The sequence below is a fragment of the Symphalangus syndactylus genome, chromosome 18, assembly GCF_028878055.3.
Source record: "Symphalangus syndactylus isolate Jambi chromosome 18, NHGRI_mSymSyn1-v2.1_pri, whole genome shotgun sequence".
NCBI classification, from domain to species: domain Eukaryota; kingdom Metazoa; phylum Chordata; class Mammalia; order Primates; family Hylobatidae; genus Symphalangus; species Symphalangus syndactylus.
In genome coordinates this window covers 28,422,403-28,449,307 of record NC_072440.2, presented here as the reverse complement: position 1 = coordinate 28,449,307, position 26,905 = coordinate 28,422,403, and the positions used below count along the sequence as shown (strand labels likewise).

The 26,905-nt window shown below is 37.3% G+C and overlaps 1 protein-coding gene and 1 pseudogene across 3 annotated transcripts in view; one reads left to right on the top strand and one right to left on the bottom strand.

Annotated features, from left to right (window-relative positions):
• FCHO2 (FCH and mu domain containing endocytic adaptor 2) overlaps window positions 1–26,905 on the top strand; it is a 130,795-nt gene that overhangs the window by 56,833 nt on the left and 47,057 nt on the right. For all 3 annotated transcript variants that reach the window (XM_055254473.2, XM_055254472.2, XM_063623171.1), the window contains 3 exons: window positions 17,346–17,390; window positions 19,805–19,877; window positions 23,918–23,942. In XM_055254473.2, the coding sequence (XP_055110448.1) occupies window positions 17,346–17,390; window positions 19,805–19,877; window positions 23,918–23,942 (143 nt within the window). The remainder of the gene's footprint in view (window positions 1–17,345; window positions 17,391–19,804; window positions 19,878–23,917; window positions 23,943–26,905) is intronic.
• On the bottom strand, window positions 6–4,998 carry LOC134733508 (calcineurin B homologous protein 1-like; annotated as a pseudogene).

Below are 26,905 nucleotides of genomic sequence, written 5' to 3'. Positions count from 1 at the left end.
TAAGATGATAAACTCTGCAAGGAAACATTTTAAAATTTCCCATATAGTAACTAACATATTTGCCTTGAAGTTCATGTGGGTAAGGGGTAATTTTAACTTTATATCACGTATCTGAAGTTAAAAATATTTCCAAACTGTGAAATGGAGCCAACCCAAAAAATGGAGCATACCTAAAAATCTGTATAAAATCTCAGATATTATTATTTTTATGTCTGACGATACATTAAGATTTTTGTTTTGGCTTTTAGTGGTTAGTACAATAATTTAGTATTATTTTAAAGTGGTTATTATAACATTTTACTAAGTCTATCACAGTTTTAGATTTTTCAAAATAGAGTTACCTACAGAAGGCTATTTTAATAAAAGAAAGATTGGGAGAGAATACTGAATGCTCAGAACATTGAGACCAACGTAGAACCTTTCTTAAAATTTAATAACTTCTTTCTTTTCTCATTTATATATACATTTAACAAATATATTTATTGAGTTCTAACAATATACCAGACCCCATTCTAGAAATTTGGGGATACACCAGTGAACAAATGGATATAGGAATCCTGGCTCCTATTTTTATGAAAAAATGATTACAGAAGTTCAAATTCTACTTTTAATTGGCATGTTATGATGTATCAAATGTAATAAGTAGCCCATTCCCTTCCCTGCTCAGCATACTTACAGTCCTCCAGATTTCTTTAATCTATTTATTAGTTACTATACCATGTTCTTGCAAGATACATGTTTCACTCCGTAGGTAAAAATAATTCAGTGCATTAAAGAAGTTAAAATATGATATGGCATTCCAGAAAATGGGTAAGTGATCTGTGAAGTTTGGGAACCATATTTCCTCAGTGCAGTTCATAGACCTAAGGCTTGAAACCTAAATCATCTTTAATTTCTTCTTCCCAAATTTCATTAATTTTTTAATCTTACTGATCCAGTTGTATTAGTATTTTTCCGTTCAGACTTTCTTTTCATGTTTTCTCTAGCTGCCTAATTAATTTGCAGATTTCGTACTGGTACAGCAGACGTTTCTTCTCCAATCTATTTTACATGTTATAGCACACTCATCTTTTGCCTATACAGTTATGAACTTATAATTGTACCACTTACAAATCTTTAAATTTTCACTATTGATAGAATGAAAGTGGGATTCTGGACTTGGTTTCACAGCCTTTAAGGATCTCGAGCTGACCAGACTTTAGTCTTAACTTTCTTTCTTTTTTTTTTTTTTTGTTTCAACCACAAGTACTTATTGATATATTTTAATGAAACAATAAGGCACAACCGTGGATTAAAACAGTTTGCTATACAGCCAAAAGAGGGGAAAGCTATAACCTTAGGAACTTTAAATATGCAAATCAAGGAGCCTCTGAAGTACCTCTCTAATAGATCAGTGTCAGACATTCTTCCGTTTTCACTTGATCACAAAGTCTGACTGATACTTCATGAAGAATTTCTCATTCATTTGTATTTGAGCCATCCAGCCCAGCTACTTCCCTGTTTTCCACTCTTTTCCATCACTTTGCAGTGGTTTTTTTTTTAGCAATCCCCTTCCTAAATAATTATATACACATCTTCAATAGTTTTGCAAAGCAAGGAAACAGGCACGCAAGCAATGAATCAGAGAAAGTCAGCCAAGGGCAGATGTTTGGATAAATAGACTCATAGAGACATACATTAGGATGGCAATAGCTTGATTCACTGAAGTCTAAAGTAAGCTGACTTTGGCAGAAAAGTTGCTGTGCCTTGTTCAAAGACCTGTAATGCCACCTTAGGTTGTGCTACTAGTGTGAGACCTCATTTTTAAGGGATTAGCAGTGGTCTATACAAGGAGCTAGGAAGCTAATGTAACCAGGCAGCTAATGATACAATAGTGAATGCTTTGGACATGTATTAGGAGCTGACTATGGCTTCCATCATTAACATTTGCCAAGTGTAAAATTCATGAAGAATTTTGTGACTGAGCATGGTGGTTCACACCTGTAATCCCAGCACGGGACGCTGAGGCAGGAGGATCACCTGAGGTCAGGAGTTCAAGACCAACCTGGCCAACATGGTGAAACCCTCTCTCTACTAAAAATACAAAAATTAGCCAGGCGTGGTGGTGCACATCTGTAATCCCAGCTACTTGGGAGGCTGAGGCGGGAGAATTGCTTGAACCTGGAGGCGGAGGTTGCAGTGAGCGAAGATTGCGTCACTGCACTCCAGCCTGGGTGACAGAGTGAGACTCCGTCTCAAAAAAAAAAAATTTGTGCAAAACTTAAAGACACTGAGGAAACAATCTTTAAATGTTTTGGACTGGGATAAGTTAACACTAATCTTTCTACGTGGAAATGTGAAGTGAAAAACATTCCAGTGCAGGTAACACTAAGGCATAAACCATGCTGCAAAGGTGTGAATGTGTGAGGCTTTATAGGGTGCCCAGCTGCCTTGATAAAAGCCATGAGAAAGTCCCCAGGCATATTGTCAGAGCAGCCATTCTGTTGGTAACGGTGTCCCCAAACTAAGCAAACCCGTAGGCATATTGCTATTTTTTGAACAGTCAACAATGCACTAACAAGAGGAGCCACGTAGGTACAAAGTTGAGAATCAGAGGCCAGAGGTAGAGTGATGTGGGCAAGCAACCCAGAAGACTTGACTCCACACCTCTCACCAAGGCCACCTTTCAAGATGGGTATCTCCACCCAGCAGCCCTTTGATGACAGAGTAGAATGCAGAGGATGGTCTCATACTTCTCAGAGAAGTGTTGGTTACCAAAAAGCTCCTGGAGAGGCAACATCCCAGAGGCCCATTATTACCTTAATAATGAAGGTAAATAAAAACTGCCAGACCCCTGAACTATCCTGCCAAGTCAGGAATACGTAGGGCATAGCTGTGCCAAGTAGAACAGATTAGATTTTGAGGCTTACTGAAAAGCAGAAAGACTGCCAGACTAAGCGAACAGTATGTTGGATGACACAGAAGTAGGAAGCAAAGGACATATGAAAAGGATGAAGAAGCATGGTGGCAGACTTGTTAGAGGGAAGGCAGTAGGGCTACAGTCTACATCTGGTGAAAGAGCTTTGCTGGCTTGTTCTTGGCATGATTCCCTCTCACTTTCTCAGACTGTATGGATATGTGGCATTCAGCAGCAGAATGGGGAAGAAGATACTTATAAATGAAGAACTAGTGAATGGATACTGAATAGAAATAGACTGGGTGTACCATTCTGTAATGCCCTGTTTATACATCAAAGGCAGGTTTGTGTTGACAGAACATATTTGGGGTGGTCATACAACAGCAGTAGTACTTTGGAAGAAGGGGAATGATGGAGTGGAGGTGGGATTGGTGGAAGGAGGACTTTCAAGTTCCAGTTATTAAATACTAGACCGCAAGGAACAGTTTGGTCTCTGTCCTTTAGTGAAGAAATTGGATGCTCATTTTCTGTTCTACATCCACCTTTTCTCCAAAACCTTAACAAATTCTGTGAAAGATACGGCATTGTCCCCATCCTCATCAGCCTCTTCAATGGTCCTGTCTGCGATGCTGCCCAGCTGCTCATCTGAGGTATTTACTCTGACCATCAAGCGTAGCACCTGTATCAGCTCATCACGGGAGAGCTTATCATCTTTATCGAAATCATATAGTTGAAAAGCAAACTGCAGTTTGTTGCTTCAGCTGTTGAGTGGTTCGGGTCCATTCACATCTTTGCTCTTTTCATTATCCTCAATGGGGCGGAAATGAGCCAAAGTTCGCATGAATCCATGGAAGTTTACCCGGTCCTCTCCCTCCGGAAAGAAGGCATTGATGATTCGGTCCCCCAGTGGGTTGATGACAAGTTCTGGAATCCTCAGGAAATCTTCATGGCTGAGAGTGCCATCTCTCCTTTGTCCAGGCTGGTGAACCGGCTGTAGAGCAAGTGATTTGACTGTGGGAAAAGCTGATCTTCTTGATCTCCTCGAGCTCTTCATCCCACAGTAACATGGAGGGCTGAGAACCCATCACCACTGGGGAGCTCCTACGGGTGCAGCGGTGCCAGAAGCGATGGCGACAGGAGGGAAGGAGGGAGGGGGAGAAGGGATAGGGGTCAAGAAGGGAGAGGGCAGTCTTAACTTTCTTTTACTCCTATTCAAGTACCTTCACTGAGGCCAACCTGAACTGCTTACTGTTTCCCATACATGCTTCCTTTTTTCCTTTAGTACTTTAGTTGTCCTTAATCCGTACTCTAGAAAATGCTGTATTCCACTACTTTCCTACACCACATCTTTACATTTATGTGTTGAATGAATGAACTCTTTAAAGAGCCCGGTTATTATCTTTAATAATATCTTTCTCCATCAAAAGTGCCAGAGAACTTATATATTTCTTTCTTGCCTTGTTGCTGTCTACCATTAAATCTTAATAGTTTGTACTTGTGAAAAAGTTCTATATTTGATTCATCTATTTTCTCTATTTGTAAGCAGTATATATTTTTGTTAAATGAATGAACAAATGGGCATTTAATGGCAAGATTAGGGTGTTAACAAGGTTGGAATGGAGTGGCTATTAGAAAATTTTTTAAGTGAATGCTAAATAATTATGGTTAATGTTTAGTGAGCTCTTACTCTGTGCCATGTACCATGCCAACCACTTTGTAGGCACACTTTGATTTTCAGCAACTTTTTGAAGTATGTACTATTATTCTTATTTTACAGATGAAGGAAATGTTCAGAGGTAATGTTGAGAGATTTGCCTAAGCTAGTACATGGCAGAACTGGGATTCAGTTCTGGGATTTTTGATCCTGGATCAAAAATCAAGTCACATGCTTTGGAAAAATTAGAATAGAACTAAGTGTAGATATGTTGACATAAATTTTAATTTTGAGAATGCTTTTAAACCAGGGGGACTTGACCTTAAATGTGAACCTAAACTGATGAACGATAACCTTTTTTCCCTGGGTCACAAATGATCCAGAGTATATTTAAGCAAAAAGAAAGAATACAGAGAATAAGCTTGAAGTGTATCAGTGTTTTTCTTAAAGTATTACACTAGAGAATAATTGGAACATTAAAATGTGTTCTGAATCAAGCCAATTTTATTTTGATTGGCCATTTTTTTGTGTGATTTTTTTTTTCTCTTCCCTGATGCAACTTTTCCCACTCTGCTTTGGCTTCCTGGGCTCTTTTTACTGCTTTTTGCTTTTATATGCCAGTGTCATTTCCTAAGACACTGCTCAGCCAAAGGCTGACAAGTATGTGGCATGTGCTGCCTTATTCATGGCAGATACCGTTGCTAGATCATTGCATTCTTCCCCAGAGGAGACCTCAGTCTCTCCCATCTCAGTGCTGTAGGCAGTCACTGCCAATATTGAGTGTTGGTACTCATGTTGAAACCTGTCATCTCCAGCTTAGTTCAATAGAGACTTTTTGTTTGCGAATGTCAGAAAGCCATGTAAACAAGCTTAAGCAAAAATTCCATGCATTGGCTATTTTAACCTGGAAGGCTGGAATAGATTCAAGGTCCAAATGGATTTCATCAGGACTTTGGTCACTCTTTTCTCTCATTTTTGCTTGTCTTTACTTGGCTTCAGTTTATTAAGCTACTACTGCAGACTTTTTCCTCATAGCTGGCAAGGAAGACATCAACAGTCCAAGCCTATATCCATTCTGTTTAGAATCCTAGTAGAACTTTTTTTTTTTTGTAGTGTCAGCATATTTCAGGAAAGGTTCTGCTTTTGTCACATGCTTATCTTTGAATAAATCTCTGTGTTTAGGCTAGTAGGATATTATAATTGGTCCGCATAGGTCACATGCCCAGATCGTGGAGGAGCAGAATTTGTATTCTGAAAGGGATAGTGGAAATGTCCTTTGAAGAGACAAAAATTACTACTGTAGTACATTGTAGAATCACAGTACAAAGATACCAAACCCCAAAATATAACGTTTTAGAACTACAGTAGGCTGTATATGTATTTCAGGTGTAGGATTTAATCATGTTATTAATGTTTAAATAATTAGAAATAACAGTTTAAGAGGCAGGAATTTATAATTAGATAAAACTAGAAGATAATAAGTTATATAATTCGGTTTATCTAATAATCATGGAGTTTTATTGCATAAGGGGGCCTTAAAAGTAATGTAGTCCAAGGCTGGGCATAGTGGCTCACGCCTGTAATCCCAGCACTTTGGGAGGCTGAGGCAGGTGTATCACCTGAGGTCAGGAGTTCAAGACCAGCCTGACCAACATAGTGAAACTCCATCTCTACTAAATATAAAAATTAGCTGGGAGTGGTGGTGTGTACCTGTAATCCCAGCTACTTGGGAGGCTGGGACAGGAGAATTGCTTGAACCCGGGAGGCAGAGGTTGCAGTGAGCTGGGATTGCGCCATTGCACTCCAGTCTGGGCAACGAGAGCGAAACTCCATCTCAAAAAAAAAAAAAAAAAGTAATGTAGTCCGAACACATCTATTTAACACACAGAAATATGTTGGAACTTATCAAATATATGCCACTAATTTCCTTTAATATAGACTTGCAGGTGAATTAAAGTTTTGTCAGTTCTTAGAAATGTTGCTAACTCAACATATGGGGATTGCTGAACCCTTATTCATCATAATATCCTACTTGTCACCCTACTCATTCATTCTCTATGAAGAACTCAACAAATATACAGTTATTATAAATTCCTTTCTGTTGGTTAGGTAATAACTGTATATTAGGAATTACCTTTAAGCTCACTGCTTGATTCCTTTTGAATTCTGGACATTTAGATCATGTTTCTTTTTTCTTTTCTTTTTTTTTTTTTTTTTCAAGACATGATCTTGCTCTGTCACCTAGGCTATAATGCAGTGATGCAATCATAGCTCACTGTAGCTTCAACCTCCCAGGCTCAAGCGATCCTCCCATCTGAGCTTCCCGAGTGGCTGGGACCACAGACATATGCCAGTACACCCCACTAATTTTTAAAAATTTTTAGTGGAGACAGAATCTTACTATGTTGTTCAGGCTGGTCTTGAACTCCTGGACTGAAGCAATCCTTCTGTCTCAGCTTCCTGAAGTGCTGGGATTACAGGTGTGAGCCACTGTGCCTGGCTCATGTTTATTTTCTTGTCTGTGGTGTAGTGCAGTGGTTTGTGACCTGCTCTTTACTAGCAGTGAGACTTTTATTTTTTTTTATTTTTTATTTTTTTTGGAGTTGGAGTCTTGCTCCGTTGCCCAGGCTGGAGTGCAGTGGCACGATCTCGGCTCACTGAACCTCCGTCTCCTGGGTTCAAGCTATTCTCCTGCCTCAGCCTCCCGAGTAGCTGGGACTGCAGGTGCCCACCACCACACCTGGCTAATTTTTGTATTTTTAGTAGAGACAGGGTTTCACCATATTGGCCAGGCTGGTCTCGAAATCCTGACCTCATGATCCGCCCACCTCGGCCTCCCAAAGTGCTGGTATTACAGGTGTGAGCCACCGCACTCGGCCTAGCAGTGAGACTTTTAAACCTCAGTGCTCTCATCTGTAAAGTGGGGATAATAATAGTAACTGCCTCATGGGGCTGTTGTGAGATTTACGTGAGATAATCTAACATTTATTAATAAATATTGTTTTCAAAAATGACACATTTCTCATAAGTAGCCACTAATGTAGTTTCATTATAAATTTAATTTTACTGGCCTTAAGATATACAAAGTCATGTAGAAAACACTTAACAGCTAGATGGTAGGAGGTAATAGGGAAGCCAAGAACGGTGATGACATGGGCTTTCGTAGAGTCACTAAACCCAGAATTAGGCGGCTGTTTCAGGACCCCAAAAAGAGTCATAGAACTAGGACTTTTAAACAGTCCTAGAACAAACTAACTGGTGTGGGGTGGAGTGGAAGGGATAAATATTATTTCCCTGGTTGAGTTGCTATGGGTGACTGATTGCAGCTCTTTCATATGTTTTTGTTTGTTTGTTTTTTCTTTTTTGAGACAGAGTTTCACACTTGTTGCCCAGGCTGGAGTGCAATGGCGCAATCTCAGCTTACTGCAGTCTCTGCCTCCCAGGTTCAAGTGATTCTCCTGCCTCAGCCTCCCGAGTAGCTGGGATTGATGGGGCCCACCACCACACCCAGCTAATTTTTTTTTTTTTTTTTTTGAGATGGAGTTTCGCTCTTGTTGCCCAGGCTGGAGTGCGGTGGTGTGATCTTGGCTCACTGCAACCTCCGCCTCCCAGGTTCAAGCAATTCTCCTGCCTCATCCTCCCTAATAGCTGGGATTACAGGCACCCACCACCATGCCTGGCTAATTTTTGTATTTTTAGTAGAGATGGGATTTCACCATGTTGGCCAGGCTAATCTCAAACTCCTGACCTCAGGTAATCCGTCCACCTTGGCCTCCCAAAGTGCTGTGATTATAGGCGTGAGCCACTGTGCCTGGCCTCTTTCATATTTTTTTGGTCAGTTTATGGGCACCTGAACAAATGAGTCTAGTGACTCACTGCAATAACAAAACTGTGCTTCCTAGAAAAATAACAGACAAAATTTTGCATGTGATTGTGTGGAATTTATGGACTTAAAGGATTTTGTTTTGTAAAGTATATTCTAACCTTCAATCGTTTTATACTATTGATTTCTGTTAACATTTTATTTCTCCTCTTTGTAAGGACCCCCTCTGGTGGATGAGTTCCACCCTAAACTAGCTTTAGTTCTGTGGGATAGAGATCTTTAAAAGAAAACAAAAGACCCAATTCTTTTAAAAATTTGTATACATAGCTGGACATGGTGGCTCACGCCTGTAATCCCAGCACTTTTGGAGGCCGAGGCGACTGAACTCTAACTACTCCATTGAGAACGCCTGCGGAAAAAGGCAAGGATCGAGGTAGAGAGACCACTGCATGACTGTTGCAATAATCCAGGGTAATTTAAGAAGAAAAGAGGCCGAGTGCAGTGGCTCACACCTGTAATCCCAGGACTTTGGGAGGCCAAGGTGGGTGGATCACCTGGAACACCTGAGGTCAGGAGTTCGAGACCAGCCTGGCCAACGTGGTGAAACCCTGTCTCTACTAAAAATACAAAAGTTAGCTGGGTGTGGTGGTGGGTGCCTGTAATCCCAGCTACTCGGGAGGCTGAGGCAGGAGAATTGCTTGAACCTGGGAGGCGGAGGTTGCAGTGAGCCGAGATTGCATCATTGCGCTCCAGCCTGGATGACAAGAGCAAGATTCTGTCTCAAAAAAAAAAAAAAAATTGTATACATAAGTTAACTTATTTCTCTGATGCTGCAAAATGACACCAATTTTATTTTTAGTCAGTTATCTGTTGAAAGATACAACCTGTCAGTTTATGTTTTCAGTTCTTTTATGTAAGTCAAACTGAGAGCATTACAAATTTTTTTCTTACTCATTACGATAATGTTATATTACTTATTGTATGTACTGACACTTCTTGTCGTTTCCTTTTTGTTTGTTTTGCTTTTTTTGAGACAGAGTCTCATTCTGTTGCCCAGTCTGGAGTGCAGTGGCATGATCTCAGGCTCACTGCAACCTCCACCTCCCGGGTTCAAGCAGTTCTCATGCCTCAGCCTCCCAAGCAGCTGGGCTTACAGGCGTGCATCACTGTGCCTGGCTAATTTTTGTATTTTTAGTAGAGACATAGTTTCACCATGTTGGCTAGGATGGTCTTGAACTCTTGGCCTGAAGCAGTCCGCCTGCCTCAGCCTCCCAAAGTGCTGGGATTACAGGCGTGAACCAGTGCACCTGGCCTGTCATTGTTTTTTTTTTTTTTTTTTTGTAGTAATGGCTGGTTCCTCTGGAATTTGAGTCACTGTAAGAGGATGCTTTGAATATTAAGGCACCTGTGGTCTGAAAGGATCATGAATAAACAGGTGTTTTCTAATTTTGGATATCTTTTTATATTCCATTGACATTGCCCTTGTAACCCAACCACTCTCAGGTAATTCAGTTGCTAAAAGAGAGTAAAATCTGTATTTTCAATGTTTTCTATTTTACAGTCATTTTGGTAATTTTACTTTATGCTATTTATAATTCATAAAAGTTCAGCAGGTTTCCATTTATATATATACGTATAGTGACTATTTTCTCCCAGTCTGTGGCTTGTTCTTTTTTTTTTGTTTCCGGTGTTTTTGAAGAGCAAAAGTTAATTTTGATGAAGTGCAATTTACCAAATTTTGGTTTTTTATGTGTTATGCTTTTGTGTCAAATACAAGAAATCTTTGTCTAATCCAAGGTCACAAAGATTTTTAAAAAATTTTCTTTTTCCTTTAGTTGAAGTTTTGTAGTTTAGAAGGACACAGGTGATAACCTGAAAAGAGTTCCCAATGGCCAAAGCTGGAATTACTTGAGCAAGTAATAAGTAATGGATATATTAGATCATAACACAAAGAATAAAATAAACAGCCATTAATCCATACAGATAAAAATAAATGTTTGAATAAAGAATTTAAAATTTATTTCAAAATTTTGTATACATGTTAATACAAAATGTGACCAAAAGATTTGGACACTTCCTAAAAATATATATATCTATGAATGTCAAGTAAGCACATGAAAAGATACCCCATTAGTAATTAGGGAAATACAGATTAAAACCACAATAAAAATAGCAGTAGACACTTATTAGAGTGATAAAAATTTGAAAGGCTGACTATACCAGCCAGGCATGCTGGCTCACACCAGTAATCCCAGCACTTTGGGAGGCCAAGATGTGTGGATTCCTTGAGCCCAGGAATTCGAGACCAGCCTGGGCAACATGATGAAACTCCATTATCTACAAAAAAAATACAAAAATTAGGCATGGTGTTGTGCACCTGTAGTCTTAGCTACTTGGGAGGCTGAACAGGGAGTATGGCTTGAGCCCAGGAGGCAGAGAGGTTGCTGTGAGCTGAGATTGTACCACAGCACTCCAGCCTGGGTGACAGGGTGAGACGCCATCTGGGAAAAAGAAAAAAAGACTGAGTATACCAAATGCTATCAAGGATGTGGAAGAACTGAAACTCACAAAGACTGCTGGTGAAAATATAAAATGGTGCAACCACTCTGGAAAATACCTTGGCAGCTTCTTAGAAATTTAAGCATATATTTACCATATGATCCAGTTGTTCTACCCCTAGGCATTTACCCAAGAGAAAAGGAAATATATGTGCAAAGACTTGCATATGAATGTTCATGGCAGTTTTATTTGTAGTAGCTCCAAACTGTAAACAACCCAAATGTCCATTAACAGATGAATGGATAAACAAATTGTAGTATGTCCATGCAGTGAAGTACTACTCAACAATAACAATTAATAAACTACTGATACATGCAATTACATGGATGAATCTCAAAGTAATTTTGCTGAGTGAAAGAAGCCAGACCAAAATAAGAATACGTATTACATGTATTCTTTTTTTTTTTTTTTTTTTTTGAGAGAGTCTCACTCTGTCACCCAGGCTGGAGTGCAGTGGCACGATCTTGGCTCACTGCAACTTCCACCTCCTAGGTTCAAGTGATTCTCCTGCTTCAGCCTCCCAAGCAGCTAGGACTACGGGCCCGCACCACTACGCCCAGTTAGTTTTTGTATTTCTAGTGGAGACGGGGTTTCACCTTATTGGCGAGGCTGGTCTCGAACTCCTGACCTCGTGATCCACCCGCCTCGGCCTTCCAAAGTGCTAGGATTACAGGTGGAGCCACTGTGCCCAGCCCATATTATATGATTCTATTTATATAACTTTCTAGAAAATGTACACTAATTTATAGTGACAGAAAGCAGATCAGTGATTGCCTTGGGAAGGGTGGAATGGGTTACAAAGGAGCATGAGGTGATAATTATATATGTTATTGTGGTAGTAAACTCACAAATGTTACACGTGTCAAAATTCATTAAACTGTACAATTTAAGTAGATGTAGTTTATCATGTGTTAATTATACCTCAGCAAATCTGTTTAAAAAGCAGTTGGGAAGAATCATTTTAAGGGTTTTGGCGTGAGTAACTGAAAGGATATAGTTGCAACTAACATGGAGAATGCTTATAGACATAAGTACTATAATTGAAAGTAGAAACAAGGGTTTTATCTGGATCATGGAAGATGAAAACATGACTCAACCTTATGAGTGTGGGGACACTGTCAAAATGTGGATGTAAGAGGAGATTATATTTCAGTACTAAGATTCTGTGTTTGGAGAACTAGATAAAATTTTGGAATGTTTCACAGTGACTGAAATCTGTGGTTAAAAACCTATTTCTTTGATTTAAGACTATAGTTTATAAATTTTCCTCAGTTTTCAAGCCTTGGGTGCTGTATTCCTCCATTCTAGTGTTGCTATAAAGAAATACCTGAGGCTAGGTCATTTATAAAGAAAAGATACTTAACTTGGCGCATGGTTCTGCAGGCTTTATAGGAAGCATGGTGCTGGCATCTGCTTCTGGCGAGACCTTAGGAAACTTAAAATCATAGTGGAAGGCAACAGAGAGCCAGCATGTCACATGACAATAGTAGGAACATGAGAGAGACGGGGGAGGTCCCAGACACTCTTAAACAACCAGATCTTGTGTGAAATGACTTAGCAAGACTCACTTATTACCAAGGGGATGATGCTAAGCCATTCATGAAAGATCCTCCTGCATGATCCAGTCATCTCCCATTAGGCCCCACCTCCCACGTGGGAATCACATTTCCACATGCGATTTGGAGGGTACAGACATCCAAACCATATCAGGTACATACAAGAATTATTTTTGGAGATTTTTTTCTTTGCATTTTTCTATGTACAGAAATTGATTTCTTTTCTTTCTGTTTTTTTTTTTTTTTGAGACAGAGTCTTGCCCTGTCACCCAAGCTGGAGTGCAGTGACATGATCTTGGCTGACTGCAACCTCTGCCTCCTGGGTTCAAGTGATTGTCCTGCCTCAGTCTCCCAAGTAGCTGGGATTACAGGGGTCCTCCACCATGCCCAGCTAATTTTTGTATTTTTAGTAGAGATGGGTTTTCACCATGTTGGCCAGGCTGGTGTTGGACTCCTGACCTCAGGTGATCCGCCTGCCTCGGCCTTTCACAGTGCTGGGATTACAGGCGTGAGCCACCATGCCCAGCCAAGAAACTGATTTCATTGGTCCAGGGTGGGTACCACTATATTTTAAAACTCCTCAGCTGATTGTAACTTGCAGCCATTGTTGAGAACCTATAGCATCACACTACATGAGTGCTAGTTATAAATGGAGAATCTCAAATCCTATCCCAGTCCTACTGAATCAGAATCTGTATTTTAATAAGATCCCAAGATGCTTTGGGCTTTGTATGCACAGTATAATTGGAGAAGCACTGTCTAGACTAATTAAATATCTAGCAGTGGCCACAGAGTCTACTAGGACTGTATTTCTCAAAATGTGATTCCAGGACCAGTGGCATCACCTGGGAATTTGTTAAAAATGCAAATATTTGAGCTCCACCCTAGACCTTCTGAACAGAACACTGTGGGAGTGGAGCCCAGTAGTCTGTGGTTTAACAAGTTCTCCAGGTGATTCTCATACATAATATAGTTTAGAAGCATTGCACCAGGAGTCTCTCATGAGGTTTGGAACCACTGAATTGACGAAATTGATTCAGCAAGTCCTTTGTTAAAACACATACTCCTGAAGTGAAATGTCATTGATGTCTGCAACTTTCAAATGGTTTAGCAAAAGAAAAAAATTGTATAAGGCTATGTGGAGAGAGAGAGAAAGCAAATGCTATATTTGTTATCATTTACCTTTTATAAATGATACAACCTAGGTTCAAAAAGAGCATCTAGTTCAAAAAGAGTATCAAAATTAGAATTTGAGCCTCTGTACCCTGTGCATATCACCACAAAGTGGAGTGTGATTCTCTTTTTTGTGTTAGCTTGCCTGGCCCATCATCCCAGGCATCTGGGAATGTGACTGTGTTGCATTCCACAGGCCCAGGAGCAAGCTTGAAAATGTAGTCATTGATTTCCATTGTTATGAGTCACAACCCTCTCCTTGCTCATGCACACACACACACACCCCTTCATTATCATCATTCCTTTTATTAAACTTTAGTGTATGTCTGAGAGTGTTTGTTTGTGTTTAGCTCTGATTAGAAGCAGAAATATGCTTGATTTGAATAGCCCAGACTTACTATTTGAGTTTTGAGGGCAGTTTTTAACTAATATTAAAAACTTGCCCTGTTGATGGCCGGAGATTTAGGATTGACTCCGAAGCAACAGGGATTATTAATTAAATATTTCACATATTTTATACTCTTCCTCAGTCCATAAAACATTTGTGGTGATCAAGGATTACTGTTAAGTAAGTTGCGTTTCTTCTTCTAACATCTTTTCAAAGTTTTAATCCAAATTAGGTTTGAATGGATTCTTTAGGTTGATGGCTTTTTTTTAATAGCATTTATTTATTCCTACCTGATGATTGAAGCATCATATTTAAGAATTGTCTTGCTTTGAATCATTGACCTCTTAGAGTTGTTCTTCTGTTCCATGGTTTAATTGAACTCATAGTGGTGTTTTAAAATAATGTGTAAAAGAGCATCAGGAGACAGAGCCAAAATGGTTTTATTTGCTTTTATACAAACTAAATTGCCCTTGTGACCCAACATAAAATTTAAGTGCTAAGAGCAGTTATTTATTTTGACAAAAGAATTAATTGAGTCTAAAACAGTTGAAATTCCAGTTGTAGCAAACTATTCATTAAGACTCTCACTCTGGCTTTAGTACTGTCAAAAAAAATAACTTGTCTTATGATTAAATAGCAGAATGATGGGCAGTGGACTGCATTTGAAGGAGATGCTGAATAAACTTTCCACTTGTGAAACAGTTCAGAAGTGACATGCTGCAAGGGGGGTCAGAATGTGCATTGATATCCAGCTGAGTTGTCAACTGGCACTGAGCCAGGCACGCAAAGCCTTGCCATGTGAAGCAGCATGTGGAGCATATGCCATTTGTAAAAGAAAATCTTGTTCATGCATGATTTAATGGTTTTTTTAAAAAGGTAGTATTTAGTTTTATTATGCCAGAAATCATTATTTCTGTCTTTAATAGGAAAGTTTGTGTGGATGGTACTCAATTTAAAATTTTTAATATATATTTTTTGATTTGAAGTGATTTGGCATCTTATATTTCAAAATGTTTTTTTCTTTTTTTTGGACATTTTTCTATTTCAAATGGATTTTAAGAGGCTGTTTAGAAAAGATAAGAGAAATCAAGATACGTTTACTATAGGAAAAGAGTTTTGTGAGGACAAAAAGGAGAATTTTGTTTAAAGGGACTGATTTTATAGAGTTAAGGGATGTCTTTACTATTTTCACATATATGAAGTCATCCAAAGATTTTACAAATCTTATTTTCTGTATGTACCATATTTGCTAAGATGATGATGTAAAAGTCCTTCTAGATAATATATATTTAGTATTTGTAAACAAGGCAATTTGGCATTGGTGTTTTGTTTTTGTGGTATTTACTTTTTTCTATTCTCTAGAGTAAGCGTGTGGCCTGAGCATTAGAGATTCTGTAAATAGTTAATGGGTAGAAATTATGTGGATGTGTAAGCTGTAGGAGAATTTTTGACTAACCACATGCCTGATTGCCTTTTTTTGGTAAACCCTTTCTCTTCTCAACAGACGATTATATTTTCTCAAGCTTTATTAGTACTTGGAAAAGCCAGTAATGTATAATAAGCTGTTGGTAATTTAGGTAGAGATTTGTTATTCATAATTTTTATACTAAGTGAAAAGTTGCTAATTTGCACATCTCAATTTCTTTACCCTTATTGATTTTTCAGCCTGCCCTCATCTCATTGTAAATTGTTACGATAGGCCTCTAAGAGATTCTGAGAACAAGCTCAGTACCCTTTTATTAAATGATTTCTCAGCTTCCAGATTTGCAGAATGGGTTTGAATAAAGTCCTTAAATTTTTAATTGGGTCATTTTCTGACTCTTTAAGGCTTTTTTGGATAGAAGTGATAAACTTTTTTTTAGTCTTTGTTTATATTTAGAAGAATGTACTAATAAGGAACATACTAATAATTGATTAGGACCTTGTTTATCAACTCACTTTTATGACTGTTTTATTCTGCTTATTAGTAAGTGTTAATTTATTTTATTTGAATGGAAACTAGAACCACACAGAAATAAATCTTAGATTTAGGGGGAGGGAGAGGGATATTAAGACAATATTTTTAGATCCCCGAATTTGTAGAGAAATCTTTGTTGTTAATCGGTGGCTTTCTTTTATAATGGAATGATCAAGAATAATGCTGATCATGAATTTGTACATAGTTAAGTTTCACATCTCAGAAGAACCAGTAACAAAATCCTCTATCATCTACTCTGTATTTCAAGCTCTATTTTAAAATTTCTTCATATAGCAAGTTATACCAGTTACCATTAATAAATTAAAAATTATTTCACAAAAAAATGCTAGACTTTCATGAATTTATATATAAAAAGGACTAAATGACAACTTAGTGGGAGATAATTTTTTAGTCTCATATTTAGCTTTTGGGATATTTCATTAGGAGAGTAATTCATGTTTTGCTACTTTCTCTACTGCCAAATAATTTGATATTTCACATATATGAAGTATGCCATATTTTATGGCATTTAAGGCTAGTCTGAGCAGTCAGTCATTTCAGGGCTATTTTAATTGTTTTCTAATGACTTCCACTTTATCATCCTCCTCTTCTACAGTCTATCTCTCATAGCAGTGCTAAATTAATTGTCCTTGAAGATCGCTTTGTGGGTCGATGTGTATGATCTTATGTGAAAACTCTTACTATTTCCTGTAAGCTGTAGTTCACATTCCTTGACCTGCTATACAGTTAGAGAGATCTGGATTATAATCCCAAGGTCACCACTTAAGTAGTCTGTAATTAGTTCATTTATTCATTCAATAAATATTTACTTATTTACCCAACTTATTATTTACCTGGCATTTTTTAAGTATTGAAGATACAGTGATGAACAGGACAGATGAGGTCCCAAGCTTATGTTCTACTAGTATTTACTATCTTGGTAGCCCTGTTCTTCCCATGAACACCACCGAGGATTCAGCAACCACCTTTACCATGCTTGTTTCCTCTCATTAACAGTACTGCCAGCTTTGAAAGCAGAAACTGCATATTCTTTTGTCTCTAGTTCTGTGGCATCACATATAATTGGTTTTCAGTAAATTATTGTGATCATAATGGGCTGGTCTCAGTTATTTTTCACTGTTAGAATTATTTGATTTTTAAAATTTATTACTGATATTTGAATTAACTATTAGGTAACAACTAGAACCATTTCAGAACAATTAAAAAGATGCGTTGTCAATTAAAAGTAGAATAAAAAATTTAAAATGTAAAAAAAAAGTTTTAAAATTTACCCGATAGATTTTTTTCTACTGGAAGTTTTTCAATTTTTTTTTTCCAGGCCTTATTGAATTTGAAGAATGTGACACTGCTAGTGCAGTTGAAGGTAAGTTGATTAGTTATGTTAATGCACATGGCAGCTAGCTAGTATCTTCTGTTCATTGAACAAATAAGGAGGGACTGCTATCCCTAGGTGTCAGCATACCTATGGAATGGAATGCTATAAAAATCTGAAATTAGTTTGAAGGCCTGCAGATGCTACTTGTTGCTTAATAAATAACAGATTTTCCCAAAATAATATTAGTGTGTTAGATTATATATTTTTAAAGATTGAGTATAACATGCATTTGTTTTTAAATATACATTGAAATAGTTTTCTTCATTGACATCCATGTTTAAGCCTTCTAATGTCATGAATATGAAACTCATCTCTGTAATGTGTAGTGCTAATTGTACAGTGGGTAACATTTCATTAATTAATGTTAATATTACCATCATTTGGCTGGGCACAGTGGCTCATGCTTGTAATCTCAGCACTTTGGGAGGCTGAGGCAGGAGGATTACTTGAGTCCAGGAGTTCGAGACCAGCCTGGGAAACATGCTGAGACCCCATCTCTACAAAAAAACTTTTTAAATTATCAGGTGTGGTGGTGTGCACCTGTAGTCCCAGCTACTGGGAAGGCTGAGGTGGAAGGATTGCTGGAGCCTGGGAGGAGGAGCCTGTGGTGAGCTATGATTGTACCACTGCACTCCAGCCTGGGCGACAGAGTGAGACCCTGTCTCAAAAACAACAACAAAAACCCTTCTTGAATTTCGTCATCTGTAAGATGAGGGGCTAGCTTAAACCTAAGGTCTCCACTGCTCTCTTCTGTTTTTATTTTTTGGGAGACAGGGTCTCACCTTGTTTCCCAGGCTGGAGTACAGTGGTACGATCTCTGCTCAGTGCAGCCTCGACCTCCCAGATCCAAGCGATCCTCCCACCTCAGCTCCAGAATTAGCTGGGACTACATGTATATGCCATCACGCTCAGCTAACTTTTGTATTTTTTTTAGAGAAAGGGTTTCACCATGTTGGCTAGGCTGGTCTTGAACTCCTGAGCTCAAGTGATCCATCCACCTTAGCCTCCAAAGCTCTAGGATTACAGGCGTGAGCCACTGCACCCAGCCTCTACTGCTCAATTCTCAGAGTAAACACCTAAATTTTAAGTGCTGAATTCTTTTTTTTGAGACGGGGTCTTGCTCCGTCACCCAGACTGGAGTGCAGTGGCGTGATCTCAGCTCACTGCAACCTCCGCCTTCTGGTTTGGATGATTCTCCTCCCTTAGCCTCCCAAGTAGCCAGGATTACAGGTATGCGCCACTAAGCCCGGCTAATTTTTTGTGTGTTTTTAGTAGAAACGGGGTTTCACCATGTTGGTCAGGCTGGTCCCAAACTCCTGACCTTAGGTGATCCGCCCACGTCGGCCTCCCAAAGTGCTGGGATTATAGGCGAGATCCACCACACCAGGCCTTAAGTGCTGAATTCTATCAAAAGTTAATAGCATGACTGGCCTTTAAAAATAATTTGTCATAAAAGAAGAGGATGCCTTATTAGGAAAATCAAAGATAATCTGTACTCCTCGGTTATGGTAGAATCCATTTATAGCATTGTTTGTATTAGGGACAACATATGGACACAAGAATGCCATATTGTAAACTTACTTCCATTTTTTTTGTTGTTGTTTTCTGTATTTTTGGTTTTTTTTTTTTCTTTTTTTTTTTTAAATTTTTGAGGTAGGGTCTCACTCCATCACTCAGGGTGGAGTGCAGTGGTGTGATCACAGCTCATTGCAGCCTCCATCTCCTGGACTCAAGCAGTCCTCTCACCCCAGCCTCCTGAGTAGCTAAGACCACAGGCATGCACCACCACACTCAGCTAATCTTTTGTATTTTTTTTTTTTTTGTAGAGACAGGGTTTCACCATGTTGCCTAGGCTGGTCTTGAACTTCTGAGTTCAAGTGATCTGTCCGCCTTGGCCTTCCAAAGTGCTGGGATTATCAGCATGCGTCACTGCACCTGGCCCCATATTATACTTCTAATGGGTCTGCTGTATCATCTTTTTATCTGAAACAATAGATTTATATTTTGTGGCCCTCTAAAAAGCAAACATGATTTGACCTTTATAACATGATTTGACATTTATAACAAAATTTAGTATAATGAATAATGTCCTTTCTTTGAAGTTTTAAGATATCTCCATATGCTTATTATGTGTAAGGTGACTTAAGGGAGGCTTAGGAAAAGAAAAGAAAATTTTATCAAGTAAATGTTCTATGATCTTTTGATAAATAATAGACTGTTTTATTAACATAAGAAAAGTCTAACCAGTAGGGTTGAGTGGTTGATAACTTTATTTCTGTCATCCACATTTAGCATCAGCAGTTATGAGCAAATTATGTGTGAGGATGCAAGATGTAATTATAAATTTAATATGTTTATCAGGAACGTTTATGTTTCTGTAACAATATATATTTATTTTAAAGGTATAAAACCAAGGAAAAGAAAGACGTTTGCTTTGCCAGGAATCATTAAAAAGGAAAAAGATGCAGAATCTGTGTAAGTATTTTAAATATTGTCAAAATCCTTTTTGTTTTTATAAGTGATTAAGAATAAGACTTGAATTTGGAAAGAAAAAAGTATTTTGGAAATAACTCAAAAGTATATGTGTAAGGTGTGAAAAACAAGCCTTTCTAAATATTAATAAATACATTTGCCAGTTCCTCTGGTTTTAGATCAAAGTATTAACTTACTAATTATTTTAAAATGTTAAGACATTATAGACAAAAGCTTTAATGTCTAGAAATGGAAATTTTTGAAATATCCTTATTTTTATAAAATGATAAATGCATATTTTAAAAAATTAATAGTGCAAAGAAAACTAAAAATTCATCAAAGTCTTAATGCCTAAGAGAAAATCTCTGGTCAACTATTTGATGAAAATCCTTCTAGACAATTCTAAGTGTATAAGCACATAGTGATACCTATACATACATTGATGGAAAATGTTAAATAGGGGAGAGAAAAGCCCTAACATTTTACCATTTATACTAGGTCATCATTTTTAGATGGAATATTTGGTCCACTTATAAGTCTAATTTACCTTCTTTTTTTTTTGAGATGGAGTTTCACTGTTGTTGCCCAGGCTGGAGTGCAGTGGAGTGATCTTGGCTCACTGCATTCTCTACCTCCCAGGTTCAAGCGATTCTCCTCCTGCCTCAGCCTCCCAAGTAGCTGGAATTACAGCGCCCACCACCACATCTGGCTTATTTTTTGTATTTTTAGTAGAGACAGGGTTTCACCATACTGGCCAGGCTGGTCACGAACTCCTGACCTCAGGTGAACCACCCGCCTCAGCTTCCCAAAGTGCTGGGATTACAGGCCTGAGCCACCGCGCCCGGCCTGATTTACCTTCTTTTAAAAATAAAAAATTAATATACAAAGAATATATAATAAGCATGTAAGAAATTGAGTTTAGATTAGCTAACTGAAGTTTTTGTTTGTTTTTTACTTTGGCTACACATTAGAACTACCTGGGAAATTAAAATAAATATACCTATGCCAGGTCCCACCTCAGATCAATTAAATCAGATTCTCTCAACATGAAACCTCAACATAGTTTTTGCTCTTTTTTGTTTTAAGCAGCCCCTTTGATTCCTAATGTATACCTGGGGTTAAGAATCTTTGAGCCTGATTATTCAGAGACAAACTAGAATTAAAGGAATCTTTCTTTCCATGATTACTCGGTCCAGTTAGATTGAAGCAACACCAATCAAAAGTCTTGAGTGATTTGTTGACCCACCAACATTGACTGAAAATTCGTTTAAAAACCCCGCCTCCCTAGCATAATCAACGGAATTCTCATGAGATTTAATGTTTGATGGGCACTCATATTTTTAACGTATGAGAACAGTTTGTGCTTTGGGTATTCTTGCTTTCTACCTAGTTATATTTCTATTTGAGTTTCCTAGAATTTCTTTCATTTTAAATGACTGTCTCTTCCCCTCTCCCAAGGAGTATTTGGTTAACAAATCAAGACCAATTGCAAAGTCATCTATATCTATAGTTATCAAATCTTCTGCAAATGTCTTTCTTGAGCATTTATGAAGGGTATATTTTTAAGGGGGTGAAACCTAATCTATTTTTATAATATTAGCAATACATATTGAAATCTGATCAATTGATTAGTAAGTAAATGTTTAAAATACATCTAGTTCATCTGTTAGTGGCTTTATTGTATAGAATCATGGCCTTAAATTAGTTTTATAATGTATGGGTTTCATTACTGTTCATGTAAGGAGCATATAGTATTTTTTAACCAGGTTTTTAAAACAGTTTTCCTTATCAATAATTTCCCAATATGATATTAAGCCACTTAGGGTGGTTTTTTGTTTTTGTCTTTTAACCAATGGCAATACTAGAGCAGAAAGCCAGTGCTTAAACCACTGTACCATCATCACCTTCTTTCAAACTTCTTGGCAGGAAAAATGTTAGAATTCACTTTGCCTGAAATGCCAGAGGCTCTTGGCATGCCTCTTCATAGCCTGAAGGCTTTTGAGATGCTAGTAATTGTGGGAGACAGGCCCTTTTCAGAGCTTCCTCTTCCTGGAGCTTCATCTGCAGGTGTCATACAGCCCACTGTGAAGGCAAACAGATAAGTACTTTACCCCAGTGACTGGAGTGTTTTGGCTTAAAGCCAGAGAATAAACTCTTTGGAACTTCAGCACTTCCTTTTATGTTCAAACTGCATCTTTTTTAAAAAAAGAAGAAAGTAGGAATGTTCTAACATCTTGATTAATTTGATTCTCTAGAAGGATTGGATTATTATTATGCCTTTTCTGGAACATTTCTTCAGAGTATGCGTAAGTTTAGAAAAATATAATGTTTCTCATCTACCAGTAAGGAAGCTGTATTTCAAAATGTGCAATTTTAAATGACTTTTAAGTGGATAGAAAGTCACCTGGGGGGCCAGGCCCGGTGGCTCACACCTGTAAACCCAGCATTTTGGGAGGCCGAGGAGGGTGGATTACTTGAGGTCAGGAGTTCAAGACCAGCCTGGCTAACATTGTGAAACCCTATCTCTACTAAAAATACAAAAATTAGCCAGGTGTGGTGGTACACACCTGTAATCCCAGCTACTTGAGAGGCTGAGGCTGGAGAATTGCTTGAACCTGGAAGGCCGAAGTTGCAGTGAGCCGAGATGATGCAACTGAACTCCATCTAGCCTGGGTGACAGAGTGAGACTCTGTGTCAGAGAAAAAAAGAAAAAAAAAAAAGAAGAAAGAAAGAAAGTCACCTGGGGTTTGCATTTACCCTGTCTCTTTGGTACTTCATTTTGGATTAAGAGCAATGTAGTCATCTTCCTCCTTTTTAATTTTTTCAGGCTGTTTCATCCTACTTTCCTTTAAGAAAATTCTTCAATTTTGTAGATTCTTCTGGTGTTTGCTTAGTATTTGGATAAATGGCATTTATCTGTTTGTATAAGATTTTGACACACATTGTGTATCCTTTGAAATGCTTGAGACCAGAAGTGGAGTTCAGATTTTTTTGGATTTTGAAATATTTGCAGAATACATCCAGTTGAGCATTCCTAAACCAAAAATCCCAAAGCCAGAATGTTCCAATGAACATTTTGTTTGAGCATCCTGTTAGTGTTCAAAAACTCTCAGATTTTGGAGCACTTTGGATTTCAGATTTTTGGATTAGGGATGCTTAGCCTGCTTTGTGTGCATTAACTGTCACAAGTCAAAGGTCCAAAAACTTTTTAAGTCTGCGCTCTTAATTTTTGTTTGTGAATTTATTTTAGAGTGAATACATGGAAATTCTTCTAACCTCATTTTTAATAACCTCACTGTCCTTAGTTGTACATATTTAGGTCTTCTTTATGTTTTAGTTTTACATTTTAAATAATACTTTTCACTAGTGTATATGCAAATTCAATACTTGTTTATCAGTTAAGTGATAGAATTTCAGTTCTCAACTACATATTACGTTACATAAGAAAGTTATCCGACTGGAAGTCTACGCAGTATATTTGGAAAAAGCTGGCTTTGACTTTTGTATCTACTAAGTTATGGAAAGTACTTCAAATGAAACTGAAGTGTTTAAAAATTGTATTTTTTCCAGTAGTTTTAGGTTTTCAGACTACTTCCTACTTAATACTGACTTTTTTTTAAAGTCAAGCTTTCTTCTTTAAGGACATTTTTTTAACTTGCTTTACTTGGATGAAAAGCTATTAGAAAGCCTTGTAGGACTGACAGCTTTCTTGATGTGTGAGTATATTCATGGAAAAGAATTACTTTTCAAAATAGGTTTTTGAATATTTATAAGCTCTTAAAGCATAATGTAAGCTGACAGAAAAAAAGGAATACTTGTAAGCTGTTTGTTTTTTATTTTGTCAGGTGGTATGGGTGTAAGAATGCCTTTTTTGAATTTTAAAATAATTTGGTATGTTTTAATCTTCGTGGTTTGATTTCTCTAAATATTTTTTGTAGAGTTTAAATAAAAGCTATGTTTAAGTACCAAAGTAAATACTTCGAACAAGCATAATTAGCAGACAATTCTAATTATTGAGTATTTCTGATATTTTGTTTTAATAGGGAATGTCCTGATGCAGATTCACTGGTAAGTAGATTTAACTTTGATGTAAACAATTTAGATTAGTTATTTTCATTAAGACAAACCTAACATATCTGAGTTGAGTTGTTACCAGTCTTTCAAAGAAAAATACCATCATATTGTAAAATCACTATTAAAATTATTTTACAGATGCATTTTTGGATTTACATTGCCAGATGCTTTCCTGTTAAATAGAAAGTATTTCTAACCACCTTTGAAGAGTGGACATTTTACTTTTAAAATTGGAGTGGTGCCATATCATACTGTTTTTTTCTTGGGAAACATGCCAGAAATCAAATCTGTATACTTTATTTTAAAATGTGGTGTTCTTACTCATTTATTCTTAGCTCTATTAAAATACAACATTGTGCATGCATTTGAGTTCATTTAAGAGCTTGTCATTTTAGAAATAACAGGAACAAGAACCATGGTCAGTACTTTTCTGTGCTTTTTGTTTTACTTTAAAGAAGGGTTGCTTATATTTCTTGATTAAATGTATTTCTTTATGTGTAATTAAAGAAGACATCAAATAGAGCTCCCTTTGGCTACAGTGAGAGAGTACATTTACCAAATGCTGTTAAGTAATGTGTAGACAGACATATTTTTCAAAACTGTTCATTAGATACTGTTCATTAGATACCGTTCATGTTGATAAGTATAGGAGTTTCAAACAATCTCTGTCCATTGCTTATTGTTCTTGCCTGCATAACTATTGTTTCCTTTGATCCAAAAACATTTTGATCTTTTACAGCATCATAGTGTACCAAAATAACTAAAAATATTTTGTGAAACAGTGTGTTTTATGTTACTTAACTAAGATAAAGTTAGTATTTTGTTTTATATTTTGGCCTTAAAATACAATTATGATTTGTTAACAAATTTATATGAAAAATAAGAAATAGACTTATAATGAGTTATGGGGTTAAAATCATCAGTGTATTTTTGGAGTTACAATGTTTACCTTACCACTTGGTTACTCTGTTTAATATCCTTGGTTAACTAATTAATGAAAAGCAGCAGATGTGTTTGGCATTAACTTTAGTACTCATTTTATTTCTGCATTATTTTTATACATTTTATTTCTGAATTATTTGTAGCATTAAGTTGATGATGTAAAATTAAATACAACTTTAATACTTCATGTTTTAGTTTACATATATTCCCTTTAAGTAAAACATTTTTAATTCAGTAACTAATTGATACTATTTTATAATGATCAATATTATCCAGTTTTAAACTTTACTTAGTACTTACCCAGAATACAAAAGAATACAAAATTCTAATACTGAATAAGACGTGATTGATAAATTTGACTGTGTAGAGATGAAAAATATATAAAACTGGAAAAAATACATTATAAAAGGATTTGAATCATCAGAGACAAACTGGCAGAGCATCTTTGCAAGACGTGTGACAGGGGCTAATTGCTTTTATTTATAAAGTTTATATGCAAATCAATACAAAAAGTAAGTGAGTGCCTAGTAGGAAAAGGGCATAGGATAAAAATGGTCAATTTTCATAAAAAGAAATAAAAGTGATAACCATAATAAATATTGCTAAAAATAGTGGTGTTCTTCTGATAGAAATTAGAATGAATTTACTCTAGTGTCTAATTATATTGGCAAATTTCTTTTTAATTTAATTTTTTGTTTTTTAATTTAGAAACAAGGTCTCACTCTGTTGCTCAGGCTTGAGTGCAGTTGTGTGATCATACCTCACTGTATCCATGAACTCCTGGGCTCAAGCGATCATCTTGCCTCAGCCTCCCATGTAGCTGGGACTACAGGCACATGTCACCATGCCCAGCTGATTTCTTAAACTTTTTTTTTTGGTAGAGTTGGGGTTGTGTTGCGCAGGCTGCTCTTGAACTCCTGGCTTCAAGCCATTTTCCTGCTTCAGTCTCCCAAAGTGCTGGGATTACAGGCGTGAACCACTGTTCCTGGCCAGCAAAGGTTTTGATACGCTCATACTGTTGGTAGGAATGTAAATTGATACCGTCTGTCTTGTGGATAGTTTGGCAGTATTGCCCCAAATAAGAAATGCGAGTTCATTTTTGACCATGCCATCTCACTGCTAGGAATTTACTGTTACAGTTATAGTAACAAAACTTTACACACACACACACACACACACACACATTGTATTAGTGTATATATGTATGTACACACACAGACACACACTTGATCAAGATTCATGCATATATAGAAAGTGAGGGATAGATAGATACTTATTTCAACATTGTTTACATTAGCAAAAAACTGGAAACACCAAAGCATCCATCAAAATGGGAACTGATTAAATAAATTGGTGGGGTAATAGATGTTATAAAGAATTAAGTTGATCTGCGTTGATCTGTGTCTGCTGATATGGAAAGAACTTAATAAAAGCAAGTATGATATTTTAAGCGATTGCTGTTTTAAAAATAAGATATAAATATGTGGGTATATGTGTTATCTTTATTTTAGAAGAATGAGTTACAAGACACTTTACTTGTGGATACCTTTGGGGCCAAGAATTACAGTGATCAGTAGAGAAAGGAGACTCGTTTTTACTTATTTTATTTTGAGATGGGGTCTTGCTCTGTGGCTGATGTGACTTGGATTTGTGTCCCTGTCCAAATCTGTTGTCAAATTGTAATCCCCAGTGTTGGAGGAAGGGATTGGTGGGAGGCAATTGGGTCAGGGGATAGATCTCCCCCTCGCTGTTCTCGTAGTTCTCACTTGTTGTTTGAAAGTGTGTAGCATCTCCCCCTTCACTCTCTTCCTCCTACTCTGGCCATGTAAGATGTGCTTCCTTCCTCTTTGCCTTCCGCCATGATTGTAAGTTTCCTGAGGCCTCCCTAGCCATGCTTCCTGTACAGCCTGTAGGACTGTGAGCCGATTAAACCTCTTTTCTTTATAAAGTACCCAGTCTCAGATAGTTCTTGATAGCGATGTGAGAACAGACGAATACAGTCACCCAGGCTGGAG